At 38.4% G+C, this 19,831-nt stretch overlaps 1 protein-coding gene and 1 pseudogene across 1 annotated transcript in view; one reads left to right on the plus strand and one right to left on the minus strand.

Annotated features, from left to right (window-relative positions):
* The window catches only part of AXDND1 (axonemal dynein light chain domain containing 1), a 98,335-nt gene that overhangs the window by 17,902 nt on the left and 60,602 nt on the right, over window positions 1-19,831 (plus strand). The window contains exons 10-11 of the mRNA XM_045982957.1: window positions 17,629-17,769; window positions 18,466-18,570. Of these exons, the coding sequence (XP_045838913.1) occupies window positions 17,629-17,769; window positions 18,466-18,570 (246 nt within the window). The remainder of the gene's footprint in view (window positions 1-17,628; window positions 17,770-18,465; window positions 18,571-19,831) is intronic.
* On the minus strand, window positions 6,488-11,924 carry LOC123928191 (annotated as a pseudogene).

Here is a 19,831-nt window from a genome sequence, read left to right on the forward strand (position 1 = left end):
CTTCCTGCTGAGCAGAGAGCCTGATGCGGGGCTTGATCCCAGGACCCTGAGACCATGACCTGAGTTGAAGGCAGAGGCTTAACCCACTGAGTCACCCAGGTGCCCCTCTTTTTTATTTTTAAAGATTTATTTACTTTAAAGAGAGAGAGTAAGAGAGCATGAGTTGGGGAGAGGGGCAGAGAGAGGGGGAGAGAGAGAATCTCAAGCAGACTCCATGCTGAGTGTGGAACTTGATGTGGGGCTTGATCCCACGACCCTGAGATAGTGACCTGAGCTGAAACCAAGAGTCTGATGCTTAACCAGCTGTGCCACCCAAGTGCCCCAACACCATATTCTTTTATGACTGGGAGTTTGTCCCAATTCATTTGTCCATTTGTCCATTCATCAGTCAGTGATGTCTGTGGAGTATCTACTCTGTGTCAAGCATTAAAAGGCTTCATAGAATTGTGGTGAGGTTAAATGAGAGCACAAAAGTAGATGCCTTGTATATATAATTATTATAGATGATCATGATAAATGCTATTAAAACTATAATGCTTCTTACGACTGTGATACTTAACGAAAAGCTGGAAGGAATAGTATAATTAGAATATTGGGTTCAAATTACATATTTGCAGCTTACTTGCCATGGGACCACAGGAAGATCATTAGATCTTCTAAATGTATTTCTCCTGAATGAGAACAAGAAATATAAATTAGGGGCACCTGGGTGGCTCAGTGTGTTAAGCCTCTGCCTTCGGCTCGGGTCATGATCTCAGGATCCTGGGATCGAGTCCCGCATGGGGCTCTCTGCTCGGCGGGGAGCCTGCTTCCTCCTCTCTCTCTGCCTGCCTCTCTGCTTACTTGTGATCTCTGTCAAATAAATAAATGGAATCCTAAAACAAAACAAAACAAAAAAAAAAAACCAAGAGGGTAACAACAACAAAATTATAAAAAAAAAAAAAAAGAAAGAAAGAAATATAAATTAGCCCTATTTTCCCATTGTCTGGTTTATGGAATGAGAATAAATAATATAAGTTTGCCCTATTTTCCCACTGTCTGAGTTGTGGATTTATGGAGAAATGAGGAGAAAGCCATTAATAAGATACTTGTCAAGACTGGATACTAAGGAGTCAGTTCTTGGAACACCTCAAGAGCTGGAGAATGCAAACTGGAATGAGGGTAGGAACAACTGAAGTCTGAGTTGTCAATCCAAGAACAGAGCTGGGAGGGACAGATGAGGAAGCATAGCAAAGGAGCTAGATGACTGATGGCAGATCCAGACTTTCCCCTTATGAGGCATAGAAATGAATGGGACTCTTCCAGCTGATATCAGGAGTTAGCCTTTAGGGGCCAAAATAAGGACAGGTCCAATCCCAAAAGTCTAGACAGAAAGAGATGGGCAGTCCTAAGCTAAGGACTTAGAATAGGGTAAAGTTGGGAATTAAAAATGTAAAGTAGGTGATGGGGTGCCTGGCTTGCTCAGTCAGTAGAGCCTGTGATTCTTGATCTCAGGGTGGTGAGTTCAAGCCCCACTTTGGGCATAGAGCTTACTTTAAGCAAGTAAATATATACATACATAAGTAAATAGGAAGTATACGTGAATGTGGAATATTCTTTTTAAAAAAAAAAACACAATGTAGGTGAGAATAAGCCATGAGGTTTTAGGCTGATTGTGCAAACATTCACTATGTGTCTGTGGAATGGTGAAACATGGTAGTTCAGAATAATCTAGTGGTCAGCATTTTGTTGTGTAGTAGATCTTTTGAAGGTCTAGGGCCCATCTTCAATGGGGAAGACTATGGTTGTCCTGAGCTTGGTATCTTAAAGTGTGTTCTCTGCTTCACGAGATCATTGTGAGGATCCAATAGAAGTCCCCAGGAAATTGTAATACCATGCATGCCTTGGAAATACTTGAGATCATCCTCTGACTTCCTCTCTCCGTTTGCCTGTTACTGTAGTTTTCTGCCTCCAGTCTCATTGAGTGCTTTCTGATCTGCTTGTGTGTGTCTCTGCTTTTCATGCAACTGCCTCTGAGGCCTGTTACAGCAGAAGGAAGTTTTATTCGTTTGCTTCTTTTTTTTTTTTTTTAAGATTTTATTTATTTATTTGCCAAACAGAGAGAGAGAGAGTACAAGAAGGGGGAGTGGCAGGCAGAGGGAGAAGAAACCTCCCTGCTGAGCAAGGAGCCCGATGCGGCACTCAATCCCAGAACCCTGGGATCACGACCTGAGCCGAAGGCAGACATTTAATCAACTGAGCCACCTAGAAGCCCAGAAGAAAGTTTTCATATGCAACAGAGTTTCATAATAATATTTTTACGGGAGGAAAAATAACTGCCAGATTGAATATGAGCTGAACAAGATTCTCACATTACAAAGAAATAGGGATGCTGTTGCAATCTTTTTGGTTGACACTATAAATATCTTTGGTTGCAGCAGGCACCTGACTTTTTTTTCAGTTGTTGTTATTTTTATTTTTTACAATATTTTATTATGGGAATTTCCAAATATCTGTAAAAAGGGAAAGAATTTTGTTTTAAGTTTACTTTATGATCTTAAAAAAGATTATTATTTTCAGAGAGTAACAGAGAAAGAGTACGAGCAGGGGGAGGGGTAGAGGGAGAAGGAGAGAATCCTCAAGCAGATTCTGTGCTAAGCAAGGAGCCCAACACAGGGCTCATTCGAGCTGAAACAAAGAATTAGTCACTAACTGATTGAGCCACCTGCATGCCCCCAAATGGAAATAATTTTAATGTGAATACACACATACCTACTACCCAGATTGTGCCATTAACATTTTACTGTGCTATATCACTTGTCTATCCATCCAGCCATCCTTCTATCCATCCATCCATTTCATGTATTTCAAAGTAAATTACTGACCTCAGTGTATTCCCCCTAAACACTTTGTCATGTATATCATTAACCAGAGTCCTTTACTTGCCTTTTTCTTCATTTTGAGTAAAATTTACCTGTATGGAGAAACACAAATCTTGTCTGCCTTTATTGACTTTTGACAATACAAACTCTTAACAAGATGTGGAGGCTTACCATCCCCCCACAAAGTTCCCTAATGCTCTTTCCCAGTAAGTGCTTCCCCCCTTCTCCAGGAGTTTTGACCTCTTCCCCCCTTAGATTAGTTTCACCTATTTAGGAAATTCATGTCAATGGGATCATGTAGCATTTTTACAGTTGACCCTTGAACAACATGGGTTTGAATCTCACAGGTTCACATAGAGCAGATTTTTTATAGTCCAGTACTATAAATGTATTTTTCCTTCCTTATGATTTTCTTAATTATATCTTTTTTTAAAAAGATTTTATTTATTTATTTGACAGACAGAGATCACAATGTAGGCAGAGAGGCAGGCAGAGAGAGAGGCAGGAGCCGGCACTCCGTGGAGCAGGGAGCCGCATTGTGGGGCTTGATCCCAGGACCCTGAGATCATGACCTGAGCCGAAGGCAGAGGCTTTAACCCACTGAGCTGCCCAAGTGCCCCTAACACCTTCTTTTTTATAGCTTACTATATTGTAAGAATACAGAACATAGTACACTAGTTTGCTCCCAGTTTGTTATTCATTTTTTTAAAAGATTATTTATTTATTTGACAGAGAGAGAGAGAGAGAAATCACAAGTAGACAGAGAGGCAGGCAGAGAGAGAGGGGGAAGCAGGCTCCCTGCCGAGTAGATGGTACTGATGCGGGGCTCGATCCCAGGATCCTGAGATCTGAAGGCAGAGGCTTAACCCACTGAGTCACCAAGGCACCCCTACCTATTTATTTTTTTAAAAAATGTGCTCGTGGGGTACCTGGGTGACTCAGTGGGTTAAAATCTCTGCTTTCAGCACAGGTAATGATCCCAGGGTCCTGGGATCAAGCCCCCAGTTGGGCTCTCTGGTCAGCGGGGAGCCAACTTCCTCCTCTCTCTCTCTCTGCCTGCCTCTCTGCCTACTTATGATCTTGTCTGTCAAATAAATAAATGAAATCTTAAAAAAAAAAGTACTCATCTGGCATTTATTTATTTATTTTTCAAGATTTGTTTATTTTAGAGAGAGAGAGAGAGAGCGAGCACATGCCTAAGTGGGGGAAGGGGCAGAGGGAGAGGGTAAAGCTGACTTTCCGCTGAGCCAGGAGCCAGATGCAGGGCTTGATCCCAGGACCCTGAGATTACAAGCTGACCTGAAATCAAGAGTCAGTTGCTCAACTGACTGAGCCACCCAGATGTCCCTGACTTTCTTTAAAAGATAAAAGGTTCTTGGGGCGCCTGGGTGGCTCAGTGGTTTAAAGCCTCTGCCTTCGGCTCAGGTCATGATCTCAGGGTCCTGGGATAGAGCTCCACATCGGGCTCTCTGTTCAGCAGGGAACCTGCTTCCCCCTCTTTCTCTGCCTGCCTCTCTACCTACTTGTGATCTCTGTCCATCAAATAAATAAATAAAATCTTAAATAAAAATAAAAATAAAAAAATTTAAAAAACATAAAGGTTCTTTTAAGAGTAGTTTTAAATTTACAGAATTAAACAGATAAGGAGTTTCCACTTATCCCCCCTTCTCCATATGCAGTTTCTTTCATTATTAGCATCTGTTATTAATGTGGCATGCTATGATACACTATGATATCCTATGGTTAACTGAAGTCCATTGGTTACATTATGGTTTATTGTTTTGTGTTATATTCTATGGGTTTTGACAAATGCATATTTTGCATAGTTTTCAATTGTAAAAAGGAATGAAGTATTGATGTATGATATAACAAGGATGAGCTCTGAAAACATACTAAGTGAAAGAAGCTAGTCACGAAAGGTCACAATATTATAAGATTCCATTTATATAAAATGTCCAGAAGAGGCACATCCAGACAGAAAGTAGATTAGTAGTTGCCAGGGACTGGGAGAAAGAGAAAGGAAAAGTGATTGCTAACAGGTACCATTAAGGACTTTGGCGGGGGGGTGATGAGAAAATACTCTGGAATTAGTGCTGATAGTTGCACAACTTTTTGAATATACTAAACAGTATTATGTACTTTAAAGGGTGAATGTTATGACATGTAAATTATATCTCAATAAAAAATTATAACGTGTTCCCAGTCATTTTATCACCATGATTCTTCATTTGCACATATTTCTTTGTGTATCAAATTTCACCTACTAAAAAAATTTAACAGCTACTTTATATAAATGTAATCTGCTTTCCTATAAATTTACCTGGTAACCCTCATTTTGTACTGTGAAAATACTCAGAATAACTTGGTTCTTCCTTTTACGTTATAGCTCTTTAAATATTTAAAAATAGCCATTTAAAAAAAAAAATAGCCATTTTTGTTTTCCCTGTTATGCATTCCCTTATTCAGGCTAAATATCCCCAGTTTTTTCAAATTTTCTTGGTGAAATATACTATATGTGGGAAGCACGCTAATTAGTCAGTGTCGATTTCATACAGTATCATCACCATTACAGAACAGTTCCATGACCCTGAACTCCCCACATATCATCTGTTCATCCCTCCTCCATTCCCACTCCCTCAAACCTGCAGCAATTACTGATCATTCTACAGTCTATATACTTTTTCCTTTTCCAGAATGTGATCTAGTTGGGATCATACAGGAGGTAGTCTTTTCAGACTGGTTGTTTTACTCACACCTCAATTTTAACTGCTGAAATGTTTTCTGACCATTATTTTGTAGAATTCACTGAGTTGTGAGCATCATATCATTGCTTTTGAGCAATTTGATTATGATACACCTTGGTGTAATTTTCTTCATATTTCTTGTGCTTGCTGTTCATCTAGCTTTTTGGATTTGTAAATTTATGTTTTTCATCAACTATAGGAGTTTTTTGGCTAGTATTTTTTTCTGCCCTCCTCCCTTTTCAGGGGAGTCCATTTACTCATACATCAGGCCACGAATAATGAGATAGTCCCAGGGATCACTAATGCTTTGAACATTTTTTCATATTTAAAAAATACTAGTTTCTATTGCTCTATCTTCAAATTTACTGATCTTTTCTTCTGCAGTATCTAATCTGCTTTTAATCCTACCCAATGATGTTCAACTCAGACATTGTAGTTTTCATCTCTAAAAGCTCAGTTTGGGTCTTTTCAAAAATATCTTCTTCCATGTCTCTACTTAACAATACAAAATAGAGAATATAGTTATAGTTTTTTTCCCCCAAAGCTGATATATCCATTTTATATTGGAAGCAAGTGCTTTCAGTATTTTTATTTGCTGCAGTTTAAAAACATCTGGGGTGTTTGTGTGGTTCTTCCCAAACCCTCAATCCTGCCATGGCCAGTTTAACATCCAAGGTCCTTTCAGGATTCCAGGTCAGGAAGCTGTGGGAGGGACCATTGAATCCTCAAAGACATGATAATGATGTCCCTACCCAAAGTTTCTCCAAGCAGAGCCAACTGCTCCTCCAAACAGGGCTGGTGAGGCTGTCTCAACACCCTTAGAAAGTGGTAACCCTGAAGGCAATACTTGGAGGAGTGCTGACTGATGGGGGAGGTTTCAGGCTAGTCTTCCCCAGATCCCCAGCCAGGGCAATCATCAATGTCTACCAGAAAAGTCAAGCTGCAAAGTGTTTTTATAGCTCAGGCAGGACCTGGAAGTGATGGAAGGCGGCATTCTTCTCAGCTTTGGGCATCTTTGCACATATCTGCTTGTATCCATCAGGCTGAAGCAGGGTTCCAGCCAAAGTCCTGGAGGCCTTGGAGCACCACGATCTGGCCCCTGAACAGGGGCACTGGCTTGCTGGGGTCCTTGGTGCTGAGCACAAATGTGTAGAGCACATAGGCAAGTCTGTCCTCAAACCCAGCCAGGAGCTGGCAGAGACCTTCAGGCTTTAACTTCTCCAGAAACCATTTTATGTAGGGGCCAGGAGGCTCGCAAGGGAATTGAAGCAGCTAGGTGTCCTCCACCAGTACAAGCTCCTGTACCTGGTGAGCTGTTTCCTGACACTTCGGTATTCAAGTGTCCTCAGGCTCTCTCTGGAACTCTGGCAGGTCAATTTTCTGTGCCACCCAAGTTCATGGAAACTATTTCCTAGAATCTGAATGACCTCCTCCAGCTTTTAATATCCGTGTCTGTTAATTCTAACATTTATGCCAGTTCTGGGTCAGTTTTTTTCTCTTCATAAATGTGTTTTCTGACTTTTTTGCATGGCTAATAAATATGACTGGATGGTAGGCATTGTGAATTTTAGTTTTATTGGATGCTGTGCCTTTTTCTATTTCTTTAAATATATTCTTGAACTTTGATCTGAAACATGATGAAGCTACTTGAAAATAATTTGATCCTTTTAGGCCTTTAGGCGGGACCAGAACAGTGCTTAATTTAAGGCTAATTATTTCTGAATACTTAGGCAAGACTCTTCTTCATACTATATCCAATGACCCATGAATCGTAAGTTTTTCCAGTCTGACTAGTTGGAACCGGCACTATTTCGAGCCACCTGTGAATGCTGGATGCTCTTAGTTATTGATCCTTGTAGCTGGCTCCTTCCCTGGCTTCAGACAGTTTCTTCACATTGATCCTCTGATCATTACTTAGCTGAATACTTGAGAAGGACCCGCTGCAGACCACCAGAGGATCCTCCCATACAGCTCTTTTCCCTCTGGTACCCTGTCCTCTTTCTCTCCCTAGACTCTTAGCTCTGTCTCCATAACCCAGAATCCACTGGGTTTCTCCTGGGTTCTTTGTCCTTGTACTTTGGCCTTTCAAGTCCAAAAGGTGGAACAATCATTGGGCTTACTTAATTTACTTCTGGTCAGTGATTACTTTCTTTCAGTGCCTTATGTGCAGTGTCTTGAAAATTTTTCTGTCACACATGTCTTGAAAATTTTTGTTTGTTGTTATTTCATGCAGGAGAGTACATTCCTCTGGATTTCTTTTTTTTTCCTGTACCTATTTCTATTCCACAATCCTATTATAGATTAACATCCTTAATGAGTTTTGCAAAATTATCAGTGGTGATCTCTTCGATAAATGTCTGTTTTCCATTTTCTCTGTTTTCTCTTTCTGGAACTCTGATTAGATTTATATTGGATGCTTTCATCCTACGCTTTTTGTCTCTTAATATCTTTTTCCTCATTTCCATCTCCTTGTCTCTGTGCTGCATTCTGGGTAGTTTTTCTGAAGACAATAATAAACCTCTTTAGGTAAATCTGTTCCAAAACCCATCTTTTGAGTTTTACAATTCAGTAATTATACTTCCTATCTAAGAGTTTTCTGTTGGTTTGTTTCATATCTTTTTCATCATAGTTAATATGTTTTTTATTGCTTATTTATAGATTCAGTCTTTCATTTCTCAAACATTTTCTGCATAGTTTTATATTTTAAATCTCTTACTTCTAATATATGAAAACTATTAGTGACTAAAATGACTTGTTTCTTCTGAGTCTCGTTTGTGATGATTTATTTAAATGAGTATTTTGCAGCATTTGCTTTTATAGGTAACATTTGGCTAATCTTAATCCTGAAATCCTCAGGTTGTAAACCATGGGTGCTTCTAAGAGAGGATTTCCATTTTCTTCCTTCTGGAATCCTCGCTTCATATGGTGGTCCAACCCTCAGGTCTTCTACCTTGAAGCTGGTCCAAGGCTTAGTCTTGGACACAGTGTTGGTATTTTTTTTTTTTTTTAAGATTTTATTTACTAGGCACCTGGCTGGCTCGGACAGTTAAGCGTCTGCCTTCGGCTCAGATCATGATCCCAGGGTCCTGGGATTGAGTCCCACATCAGGCTCCTTGCTCAGCAAGGAGCCTCTGCCTCTCCCCCTCCTTGTGCTCTCTCTGTATCTCTCTCTGACAAATAATTAAATATTTCTTTTTTTTTAAATTTTATTTATTTATTTGAGAGAGAGCACAGTGGGATAGGAGGGGCAGAAAGAGAGGGAGAAGCACACTTCCGGATGAACAGGGAGCCTGGAAACAGGGCTGTGGGATCATGACCTGAGCCAAAGGCAGCTTAACTGACTGAGCCACCCAGGTACCCCTCAATGTTGGTATTTTTTAAGAATTTATTTATTTATTTTTAATTGAAGTATAGTTGACTACAATATTATATTAGTGTTAGGTGTACACCATAGTGATTTGAAACTATGTATATTTTACGAGATATTCTCCATGATAAGTCACCATAAAGTTAATGTAATATTTTTGACTATATTTCCTGTGCTGCACTTTACATCCTCATGACTTATTTATTTCATAACTGGGAGTCTGTACCTCTTAGTCCCCTTCAACTGTTTTGCCTAGTCCTTTACACCTTCCCCTCTGGCAACTAACTACCAGTTTGTTCTCTGTATTTATGAGTCTGTTTCTGTTTTCTTTGTTTTGTTTTTTAGATTCCACATATAAATGAAATCAAATGGTATTTGTCTTTCTCTGTCTGACTTATGTCACGTAGCATAATGCCCTTTAGGTCCATTCATATCATGAATAGTAGGACTTCCTTTTTTTAATGACTGAATAATATTGTTTTATACACACACACCACCATTTCTTTTTTATTTTTATTTATTTCTTTATTTATTATGTTATTTACTTATTTTTTTCCCACCACCATTTCTTTATCTCTTACCATTCATCTTTCAATACTTAGGTTGCTTCTATGTTTTGGTTTTTGCAAATAATGATATGATAAATATAGGAGTGCATATATATTTTCAAATTAGTATTTTTGTGTTCTTAAGGTAAATATTCAGAAGTGGAATCACTAGATCATATGGTATTTTTATTTTTAATTTTTTGAGGAACCCCCATATTATCTTCATAGTGCTGCAACAATTTACATTCTCACCAACAATGCTTGAGGGTTCCTTTTTCTCCACATCCTCACCAACATTTGTTATTTTGGGTCTTTTTGATTCTAGCCATTCTGACAGGTGTGAGGTAATGTCTTATTGTGGTTTTGATGTACATTTCCCTTATGATTTAGTGATGTTGACCATATTTTCATGTGCTTTTTGTACATCTGTATGTATTTTTTGAAAAGGGTCTATTCATGTCTTCTGCCAATTTCTTTCTTTCTTTCTTTCTTTCTTTCTTTCTTTCTTTCTTTCTTTCTTTCCTTAGATTTATTTGTTTGTTTATATGAGAGAGAGAGAGAGAATGAGCACTTGAGCAGGGAGGACAGAGAGAAGCAGGCTTCCCAAGAGCAGGGAGTTTGATGTGGGGCTCGATCCCAGAAAACCCTGAGATCATGACCTGGGCCAAAGGCAGATGCTTAACTAAATGAGCCAACCAGGTACCCCTTCTGCCCATATTTAAATCAGATTGTTTTATTAGTGTTAAGTTGTATGATTTCTTTATGCATTTTGGATATTGGCTCCTTATTGCGTATATCATTTGCAAATATCTCCCGTTTAGTAGATTGCCTTTCATTTCATTGATGATTTCCTTCACTGTGCAAAAACTTTTTATTTTGGTATAGTCCCACTTATTTTTGTTTTTGTTGCTCTTTTCTGAAGCGATAAATCCAAAAAAATATTGCTAAGACTGATGTTGGGAGAGATTATGGCTTATTTTTTTTTTTAGGGTGTTTTTTTTTTAAGATTTTATTTATTTGATAGAGAGAGATCACAAGTAGACAGAGAGGCAAGGCAGAGAGAGAGGAGGAAGCAGACTCGCTGCTGAGCAGAGAGCCCAATGCCGGGCTTGATCCCAGGACCCAAAGGCAGAGGCTTAACCCACTGAGCCACCCAGGTGCCCCTTTTTTAGGAGTTTTATGATTTTAGGGCTCACATTTAAGTCTTTAATCAATTTTGAGTTAATTTTTGTATATGGTGTAAGAGAGTGGTCTGCTTTCATTCCTTTGCTATGTTTGTCCAGTTTTCTCAATACTACTTATCAAAGAGACTGTCTTTTCCCCATTGTGTGTTCTTGCCTCCTTTGTCATAGATTTATTGACTATATAGATGTCGGTTTATTTCTGGTTTCTCTGTTTTATTCTATTGATCTATGTGTTTGTTTTTGTGCTAGTACCACGTGGTTGTGATTACTAATGCATTGCAGAATAATTGGAAATCTGGGAGTGTGATACCTTCAGCTTTATTCTCCTTTCTCAAGATTGCTTTGGCTATTCAGGGTCTTTTGTTGTTCCATATGAATTAGGATTATTTGTTCTAATTCTGTGAAAAATATTACTAGTATTTTTAAAAAGATTTTATTTATTTATTTGAGAGAGAGAGTGAGAGAGCAAGCGCATAAGCAGGGCAGAGGGGGAGGGAGAAGAAGACTCCCTGCTGATTGGGAAACCCCCTACCAACATGGGGCTTGTTCCCAGGACTCCAGGATTATGACCCAAGATGAAGGCAGACGCTTAACTGACTGAGCCACCCAGGCCTCCCTGTTGTTAGTATTTTGATGGAGATTTCATTGAATCTGTAGATTGCTTTGGGCAAAATGGATATTTTAATGATATTAATTCTTCCAATCCATGACCAGGGTATATCTTTTTCTATTTGTTTGTGTTACTTTTAATTTTTTTCATCAGTATCATACAGTTTTTATAATATAGGTCTTCTACCTCCTTGGTAAAATTTATTCCTAGGTATTTTGTTATTTTGGAGCAATTGTAAATAGGATTGTTTTCTTAATTTCTCTTTCTGCTAGTTTATTAGTATATAAAAATACAACTCATTTCTGTATATTAATTTTATATCCTGCAAATTGGCCAAGTTCATTTATTCTAATAGTTTTTGGTGGAATCTTTAGGGTTTTCTATATTTAGTATTATGTCATCTGCAAATAGTGACAGTTTTATTTCTTCCTTACTAATTTGGGTGCCTTTGTTTTTGTTTCTTGTCTGATTGCTATGGCTAGGACTTCTTGTACTATGTTTAATAAAAGTGGTAAGAGTAAACACACTTGTCTTGTTACAGATCTGAGAGAAAAGCTTTCACCTTTTCACCATTGAGTATGTTAGCTATGGGTTTGTCATTGATAGCCATTATTATATTGAGTTTTGTTCCCTCTATATCATTTTGTTGAGAGATTTTATCGTGAATGGATGTTGAACTTGCCAAATGATATTTCTGCATCTATTGAGATGACCATATATCGTTTTTATCCTCCATTTTGTTGATGTGGTGTATCACACTGATTTGTAGATATTGACCCATCTTTGCATTCCTGGAATAAATCGCACTTGATTGTGGTGGATGATCCTTTTAATGTATTGTTGAATTGAGTTTGCTAATATTTTGCTGAGAATTTTGTATATGTGTTCCTTAGGGATATTGGCTTCTAATTTTCTTTTTCTTTTGTGGTGTTTTTAGTTTTGCTATCTGGGTAATGCTGCCCTTATCGAATGAATTTGAAACAATTCTTCCATTTTCATTTTTTGGAATAGTTTGAGAATAGATATTAACTCTTATTTAAATGTTTGGTAGAATTCACCTCTGATCCTGACTTCTGTTGGTTTTGAGATTTTTTTGTTGTTTATTGATTCAATTTAATTACTAGTAATTAATCTGTTTAGATTTTCTATTTCTTCCTGCTTGAGTCTGGGAAGATTGTATGTTTCTACTTCTAGTTCTAGGTTGTTGAATTTGTTGAGAAATAAATTGCTGTATCCTCTTGTTGAATTGTTCCCTTTATCATTATGCAATGCTGTTCTTTGTCCCTTGTTATGTTCATTGCTGTCAAGTCTATTTTGTGTGATATAAGTATCGCTACCATAGCTTCATTTCATTTCCATTTGCATAGAATACCTTTTTCCATCCCTTCACTTTCATTTTGTATATGTCTTTGTATTTGAAGTGAGTCTCTTGTAGGCAGCATATAGAAGTCTTCTATTTTATTGTATTTATTATTTATTTATTTAGGTTGGAACCAAAATAAATTCATTTACATTTAAAGTAATTATTGATAAGTTTGTACTTATTGCAATTTTACTAATTGTTTCTGGCTCTTTTTTTTTTCCAAAGATTTAATTTTTATTTCTACACCTAACACAAGGCTCAAACTTAGATCCCTGAGATCAAGAGTTGCATGCTTATTGACTGAGCCAGCCAGGCACCCTCTGGTTCTTTTTATAGTTCTTCTCTGTTCCTTTCTTCTCGTGCAATTTGATGATTTTCTTTAGTATTATGCTTGGATTCCTTTCTCTTTATGTTTCTTGTGTATTTATTATAGTTTTTTTGTTTTTTAAAAGATTTTATTTATTTACTTGACTCAGAGACAGCGAGAACAGGAAAACAAGCAGGGGGAGTGGGAGAGAGAGAAGCAGACTTCCTGCCAAGCAGGGAGCCCGACGTGGTTGGCAATCCCAGAACCTAGGATCAGGACCTGAGCTGACGAAGGCAGATGCTTAATGACTGAGCCACCCAGGCACCCCTATTTATTAGAGATTTTTGGTTTGTGGTTACCATGAGGTTTATCTGTAATACCCTATGTATTTAACAGGTATTTATTTATTTATTTACTTTAAATACTTATTTGTTTATTTGAGAGAGAGCATGCATGTGCTCCTGAGCAAGAGAGAGGCAGAGGGAGAGGAGGAGAGAGAGAATCTTAAGCAGGCTTCATGCCCAGTGCAGAACCTGACATGGGGCTTAATCTCATGACCCTGAGATAATGATCTGTGATGACCATGAGGTTTATATATAACACCCTTAGTAGGGGCATGTAGGTGGCTCACTTGGTTAAGGGTCTGTCTTTGGCTTGGGTCGTGATCCCTCTCCCTCTGCTGCTCCCCCTGCTTGTGCTCTCTTGCTCTGTCAAATAACTAAATAAAATTTTTTTAAAAAGACCTTTTTATTTAATAGTCTGATTTATTTATTTATTTAAGAGAGAGCATGTGCCTGTGCATGTGAGCAGGGGAGGGACAGAGAGAGAGAGCACGAGAAAATCTTAAGCAGGCTCACACAGGACTCAATCTCATAACCCTGAGATCCTGACCTGAGCCAAAATCAAGAGTCTGACACTTAACCAAGTGAGCCCCAGGTTCCCCTTAACAGCCTGTTTTATTTAATTTATTGTTTTAAAAGATTTTATTTATTCATTTGAGAGAGAGAATGTGAGCACTGGTGGAGAGGCAGAAGGAGAAGCAGAGTCCCCATAGATTCCCCGCTGAGCCAGGATCCTGACATGGGACCAGGAGATTCTGACCTCTGGGACCAGGAGATCATGACCTGAGCTGAAGGCAGATGCTTAACCATCTTAACCACCCAGGTGCCCCATTAATAGTCTACTTTAACTTGACAGTTGTTTATGAGACTGACGCAATGCCTCCTGCCCTAAGGAGGCAGGTGACAGTTGTTTAAATTAAAACTCCCCACACAGCCCTTTATGTATTTGACATCATGTTTGACATTTTTAATTTTATGTGTCCCTTAATTAATTATTATAGATATAATTGATTTATTGCTTTTGTTGTTAACTTTAATTCTACTTTATAAGTGATTTGTATATTACCTTTAGCATATGCTTGCTTTTACCAGTGAATTTTTTTATTCATAATTTTCTTACTTCTGCTTGTGGCCCTTCCTTTTCTGGTTAAAGAAGTCCCTTTAAAATTTCTTGTAAGGGGGCGCCTGGGTGGCTCAGTGGATTAAGCCGCTGCCTTCGGCTCAGGTCATGATCTCAGGGTCCTGGGATCGAGCCCCGCATCAGGCTCTCTGCTCCGCGGGGAGCCTGCTTCCTCCTCTCTCTCTGCCTGCCTCTCTGCCTACTTGTGATCTCTCTCTCTCTGTCAAATAAATAAACAAAATCTAAAAAAAAAAAAAAAAAATTTCTTGTAAGGCCGGGTTAGTGGTGATGAATTCCTTTAATTTTTGTTTGTCTCTTTAGCTCTCCTTTAGTTCTGAATAATAACCTTACCAGGTAGACTTTCCTTGGTTGTCAGTTTTCCTTTCAGCACTTTGAATATATCAAGTCACTCCTGTCGGTTAGCGGGGTTTCTGCTGAAAAGTCATCTGCTATACTTATGGGTGTTTTTTTGTACATAACTAGTTGTTTTTCTCTTGCTGTTTTTAATATTCTTTTTCTTTAGTTTTTGGCATTTTAATTAATATGTGCATTGGTACAGACCTCTTTGGGTTCATCTTTTTTAGGGCTCTTTGTGTTTTCTGGATCTGGATGTCTGTTTCTTTCCTCATATTACCGAAGTTTTGAGCTATTATTTATTCAAATCAGTTTTCTGCCCCTTTCTCTCTCTCCTCCTTCTGAGACCCCTATAATGTGAATGTTAGTGCATTTGATGTTGCCTAGTGGTCCATTACCCTGTCCTCATTTTTTAAATTCTTTTTTCTTTTTGCTGTTCACCTCAGATGATTTTCACTACCTCGTCTGTAGATCTCTGAGCCATTCTGCATCCTCTTATCTGCTTTGGATTCCCTTTAGTGTATTTTTCTTTTCAGTTATTCTTCAGCTCTCATTGTTTTTTGTTTTTTTTGTTTGTTTGTTTTATATTTTCTGTCTGTGTTGAAATTCGTAATGAGTTCATCCACTCTTGTCCCAAGCATCTTAATGACCATTACTTTGAACTCATTATCAGGTAGGTTGCTTATCTCTGTTTGGTTTAGTTCTTTTTCTGCGGTTTTGTCTTATTGTTTTGTTTGGAACATGTTCTTCTCTCTCTTTGTTTTGTTTAAGTCTGTATTTGTTTGTATGTATTAAGTAGGTCAGCTATGTCTCCTGGTCTCAAATGAGTGACCTTATGTAGAAGGCATCTTGTGAGACCCAGTAACGCAATCCTCGCTGGTCTCCAGAACTAGGTGTTCCAGGAATGACCCCTGTGTGAACTGTGTGAACCTTCTTGATTGGGCCATAACTGCTGTGGGTGCACTTAGGTAGGTGGGGCTGGCTCCTGGCATGGCCAGCTGTGAGGTTCAGCGGGACTGTTGTAGGCATGGCAGTGGGTGGGGCTGGCTCCTTCTCTCCCTGGGGTAGGACTCACTTTGGAGGCATGTCTGTCCTGGCTGAGGCTATCTGCTGGGTGTGATATGACAGTAGTCACTTTGGAAGACACAGTTGCCAGGGTGGGCAGGTTGTGCAGGGACCTCCACACCTGTGATATCCCTCCTGCTTGTGAGTCTCCACGCCAGGGATTTAGTTCTTGATTCTCTCTCTGCCCCTCCTACCCTTCTTCATGTAGGTTTTTATTTATATCTTTAGCTGTGGAAGTACTGTTCTGCTCGTCTTCTTCTCTTTCACAGAGTAAGTTGCACTGTATGTAGTAGCAGCCTTGGTGTGTCCATGAGACAATGTGAGTTCAGAATCTTCCTACTCTGCCATCTTACCCTTTCTACCCAATGTTGTTATTTTCACTGGGGCAACATGACCTTGGGTTTGCCTAGTGAATACTGATTACCATTTCCCAGTCCATTCTTAGCTTATTGTACTTGTTTATAGTTTTTGTTTGTTGCCCCTGGAGACATCTGTTTTTTTTTTTTTTTAAGATTTTATTTATTTGATAGAGAGAGAGATCATAAGTAGGCAGAGAGGCAGGCAGAGAGGAGAAAGCAGGCTCCCCGCGGAGCAGAGAGCCCAATGTGGGGCTTGATCCCAGGACCCTGAGATCACGACCTGAGCCAAAGGCAGAGGCTTAACCCACTGAGCCACCCAGGCGGTCCATGGAGACATCTGTTCTTTTCCTGCAAGCCCAGTAATGCTTCCAAAAGTATGCTCTGTCATGGATCTACTTGTATTGTAATAAGAGGACCCTTCAGATTATTTTGTCCTTGTATTTCCAGGAGGGGAAGTCCTAAAGAAGGTGTGTTTAAAATCGATACTTTCCAGTATATGAACTGCATATCAAACTGATAAACTCTCTGTGACTCTAGGTGTTTAAGCAAAGCCTGGATAATTCTTTCTGTTGGGGTGAGATATTAAACTAAATGGCCATTCCAATTAAAAAATATTATAAATCGCCAGTCTCAGGCTTAGGATATAACACCTAGATCACTTTTAATATAAAGAAAGGCTGCTTAGAATGGTATTTGTAATTTTTCATTTCTAATCACTTCCAAATATTTAGTTTTATTTGGAACTGAAAGAAATGGCTTCTTTGAATTTAGGGTCTTTATTCATTTTTGAACAGTTGGTATCTTTTGACATTTAAACAACTTGGGAGGGACGCCTGGGTGGCTCAGTGGGTTAAAGCCTCTGCCTTTGGCTCAGGTCGTGATCTCAGGGTCCTGGGATCAAGCCCCGCATTGGGCTCTCTGCTCAGCAGGGAGCCTGCTTCCCTTCCTCTCTCTCTGCCTACTTGTGATCTCTGTCTGTCAAATAAATAAATAAAATCTTAAAAAAATAATAACTTGGGAAGAGTGGTTTTACTCATTAATTCAACTATTTATAAAATAATCCCATTCTATATAAATATATAAGATATGGTTTCTATCCTCATAGAGTTTATACTTTAGAAGGAGATATAAAAGGATTCCTCCTCTTGCTTTACATCTCAGACATTGCATTCCAAACGATTATGACTCTGCTTAAAATCTTCCACAAATTATTCGCTTGCGTGAGCATGGCAGGAATATACACGTTAGATCCCTTTCTTTTCCTATCTTGTTCCTGCATATCTTTTATGAGTATCTACTATTTCTTTCCCTAACATTACTTTTTCTTTCATGTATTTTCTGGCTCTTTTTTCCTTTTTTTTTTTTTTTTTTTTTTGCATGATACCTTGTTTTCTTTTTCATGCAGAGAGCGGTATGTACAAATGCTTGACCAAATTGCCAGACAGATGATTGATTTCTACAAAGACTTGGTAACTCAGCGAATGATGGACCAGCGCATTCTAGAAGAACTGTACAATTTTAAAAATGTTATTGAAGAACTGACCAGGTAAAATCTATGATTATCTTAAACACAAGACAAAAGTCAAAACTGTGTCTCTGAAGAGAATAAAAAGAAGAGTAGAATGGTTAAAAGTGAGGACTCCTTTTTTTCTTTTGGGGGTTTAGGAAGAGAACAGAAAGGACTAGATGTAGAAGTAGAGACCTGGGTTACACAGGTTAACCCAAAACTGGGGCTCTGTGTATGTTTGATAGGGAGACAATTCCTGTTCTTTCCCTAGGATTGAGATGTTGATCGTAATCATGTTTACAGAGCAGTGCCATGATTACGGATGTTAAGGTTTAAATCCAAAAGAGGATAAGCGTTACATAGCAGTCAAGGTTAGTGCTCATGTAACCTGTGTCAAGATGATTGATAGCAAGAATGAAGAGGTTAAGATAGGGATGTCAGAAGGTAGGATAGAGCAGCCTGGTGGCCTTGCCTATTAGCATCTGCCTTCTTCCAATTTGAGAAGATCTTTCACATCATCTTTCGGCCCTTTCCAGCTAACCAGATTCCACTGGCAAACCTGACATAATTCCATCTAAATGGACACTAGATTTCTCTATTTGGTTTACAAGGTGTAAAAACTAGGAAGAGATGTACACATAACTGAGAAGATTCCCGAGTATAAATCGGATTTCCTGGGTAGAAACTATCTGGACTCTTCAACTATGGATATAAAATTTCTTTGCTCTATTTCAGGGAGCTGTGTCTGGTTCGTGCACATGATATGAAATTAACAAAGGAAGCAGAGAAGGCGCACAAGGATTTGGCGCAAGCTCTTTTAGATGCTGAAAAGAATGCCAGGTGCGTTACCAGATGTTAGCTCTTATGTCATACATGCTTCACACCTTATTTGAAGAAACAAAATTTTATAGAAACATTTGAACTTTTTTATTACAACAGTGTCTGGAGGAGTTAATATATATACAAGGATCTTTTAATCAATATATTTATTAACTCCTCAGGCACTGTTTAATACACATCTCATTAGTGTCGTCTTGTGTGAATTTTCCAGGGGTGTATCCCTAGAAGTGGAATTACTGGATCATAGGCTCTGCGTGGCCTTGTCTTGCTAGGATGTTGCCACATGCTCTACAAAGTAGTCAAACCAGTATATCCTCTCATCAGTGCATGAGATTTCCCCTTTGTCCAAATCTTTTATCAGTCCAAAGGGTATGAAAATGTATCTGGTTTTTGTTTGTGTTTTCCTAATTAGTGTGAGTCTAGTTCTTTTTTAGATTTTAATAAATCGACTATGATCCTAATGTTTTTATCCTATTTTAGAGGTTAGCAGACTTTTCCTGTAAAGGGTCAGGTGGTGAGATACGGTTTCGGATGCAACTACTCAATCAACTCTGCTTTCGCAATGTGTGCTGCTACATGGTAAAAGCAGGCAAGGGCAATACCAGAACATGGCTGTGTTCCAATAAAACTTTATTTACTGACACTGAAATGTGAAGGTATAAACCTTTACATGTGTCCCCAAATACTGTTATCCTATTGCTTTTTTAACCATTTAAAATATAAAAACTAAAAATCTAAAATTCTTAGCTTGTGTTCTATATAAAACACAAGTGGCAGGTTCTGTTTAAACCCACAGGCTGTAGTTTGCTGACCTTTACTCTATTTCATTTTCAGTTAGAGTTTGGATCTATTATCAAATGATATATCTGATTTTTAATTTTTCTCATTTTATTGATTAAAAATAATATTATGCTATCATAGAAGCATTTTATGTGCCTTGTAGTAGAAAATACAAACAAGCAAAAATGAATTAAAAATATCAATTTCACCACCCATAGATTACTGCTATACATGCTTTAGTGTATATCGTTTTTTTCCCTATGTATGTGTGCACACATGGATTGTTTTTAAATTGTACTGTCTGTACTGTTATAGAGCCTTTTCTTTTAGTCAATAGTCTACCTATTTGAGTTAAGTTTCACTTTCCAAATTACCCAGGTCATATTCAAATTTTCCCAATTATTCCTAAAATATATTTTACATTGGGTTGTCCAAATGAGTATCCAATATAGGGCCACACATTATATCTTGTTTTAAGATC

Source organism: Meles meles, chromosome 17 (genome assembly GCF_922984935.1).
Source record: "Meles meles chromosome 17, mMelMel3.1 paternal haplotype, whole genome shotgun sequence".
In the NCBI taxonomy this organism is placed as follows: Eukaryota; Metazoa; Chordata; class Mammalia; order Carnivora; family Mustelidae; genus Meles; species Meles meles.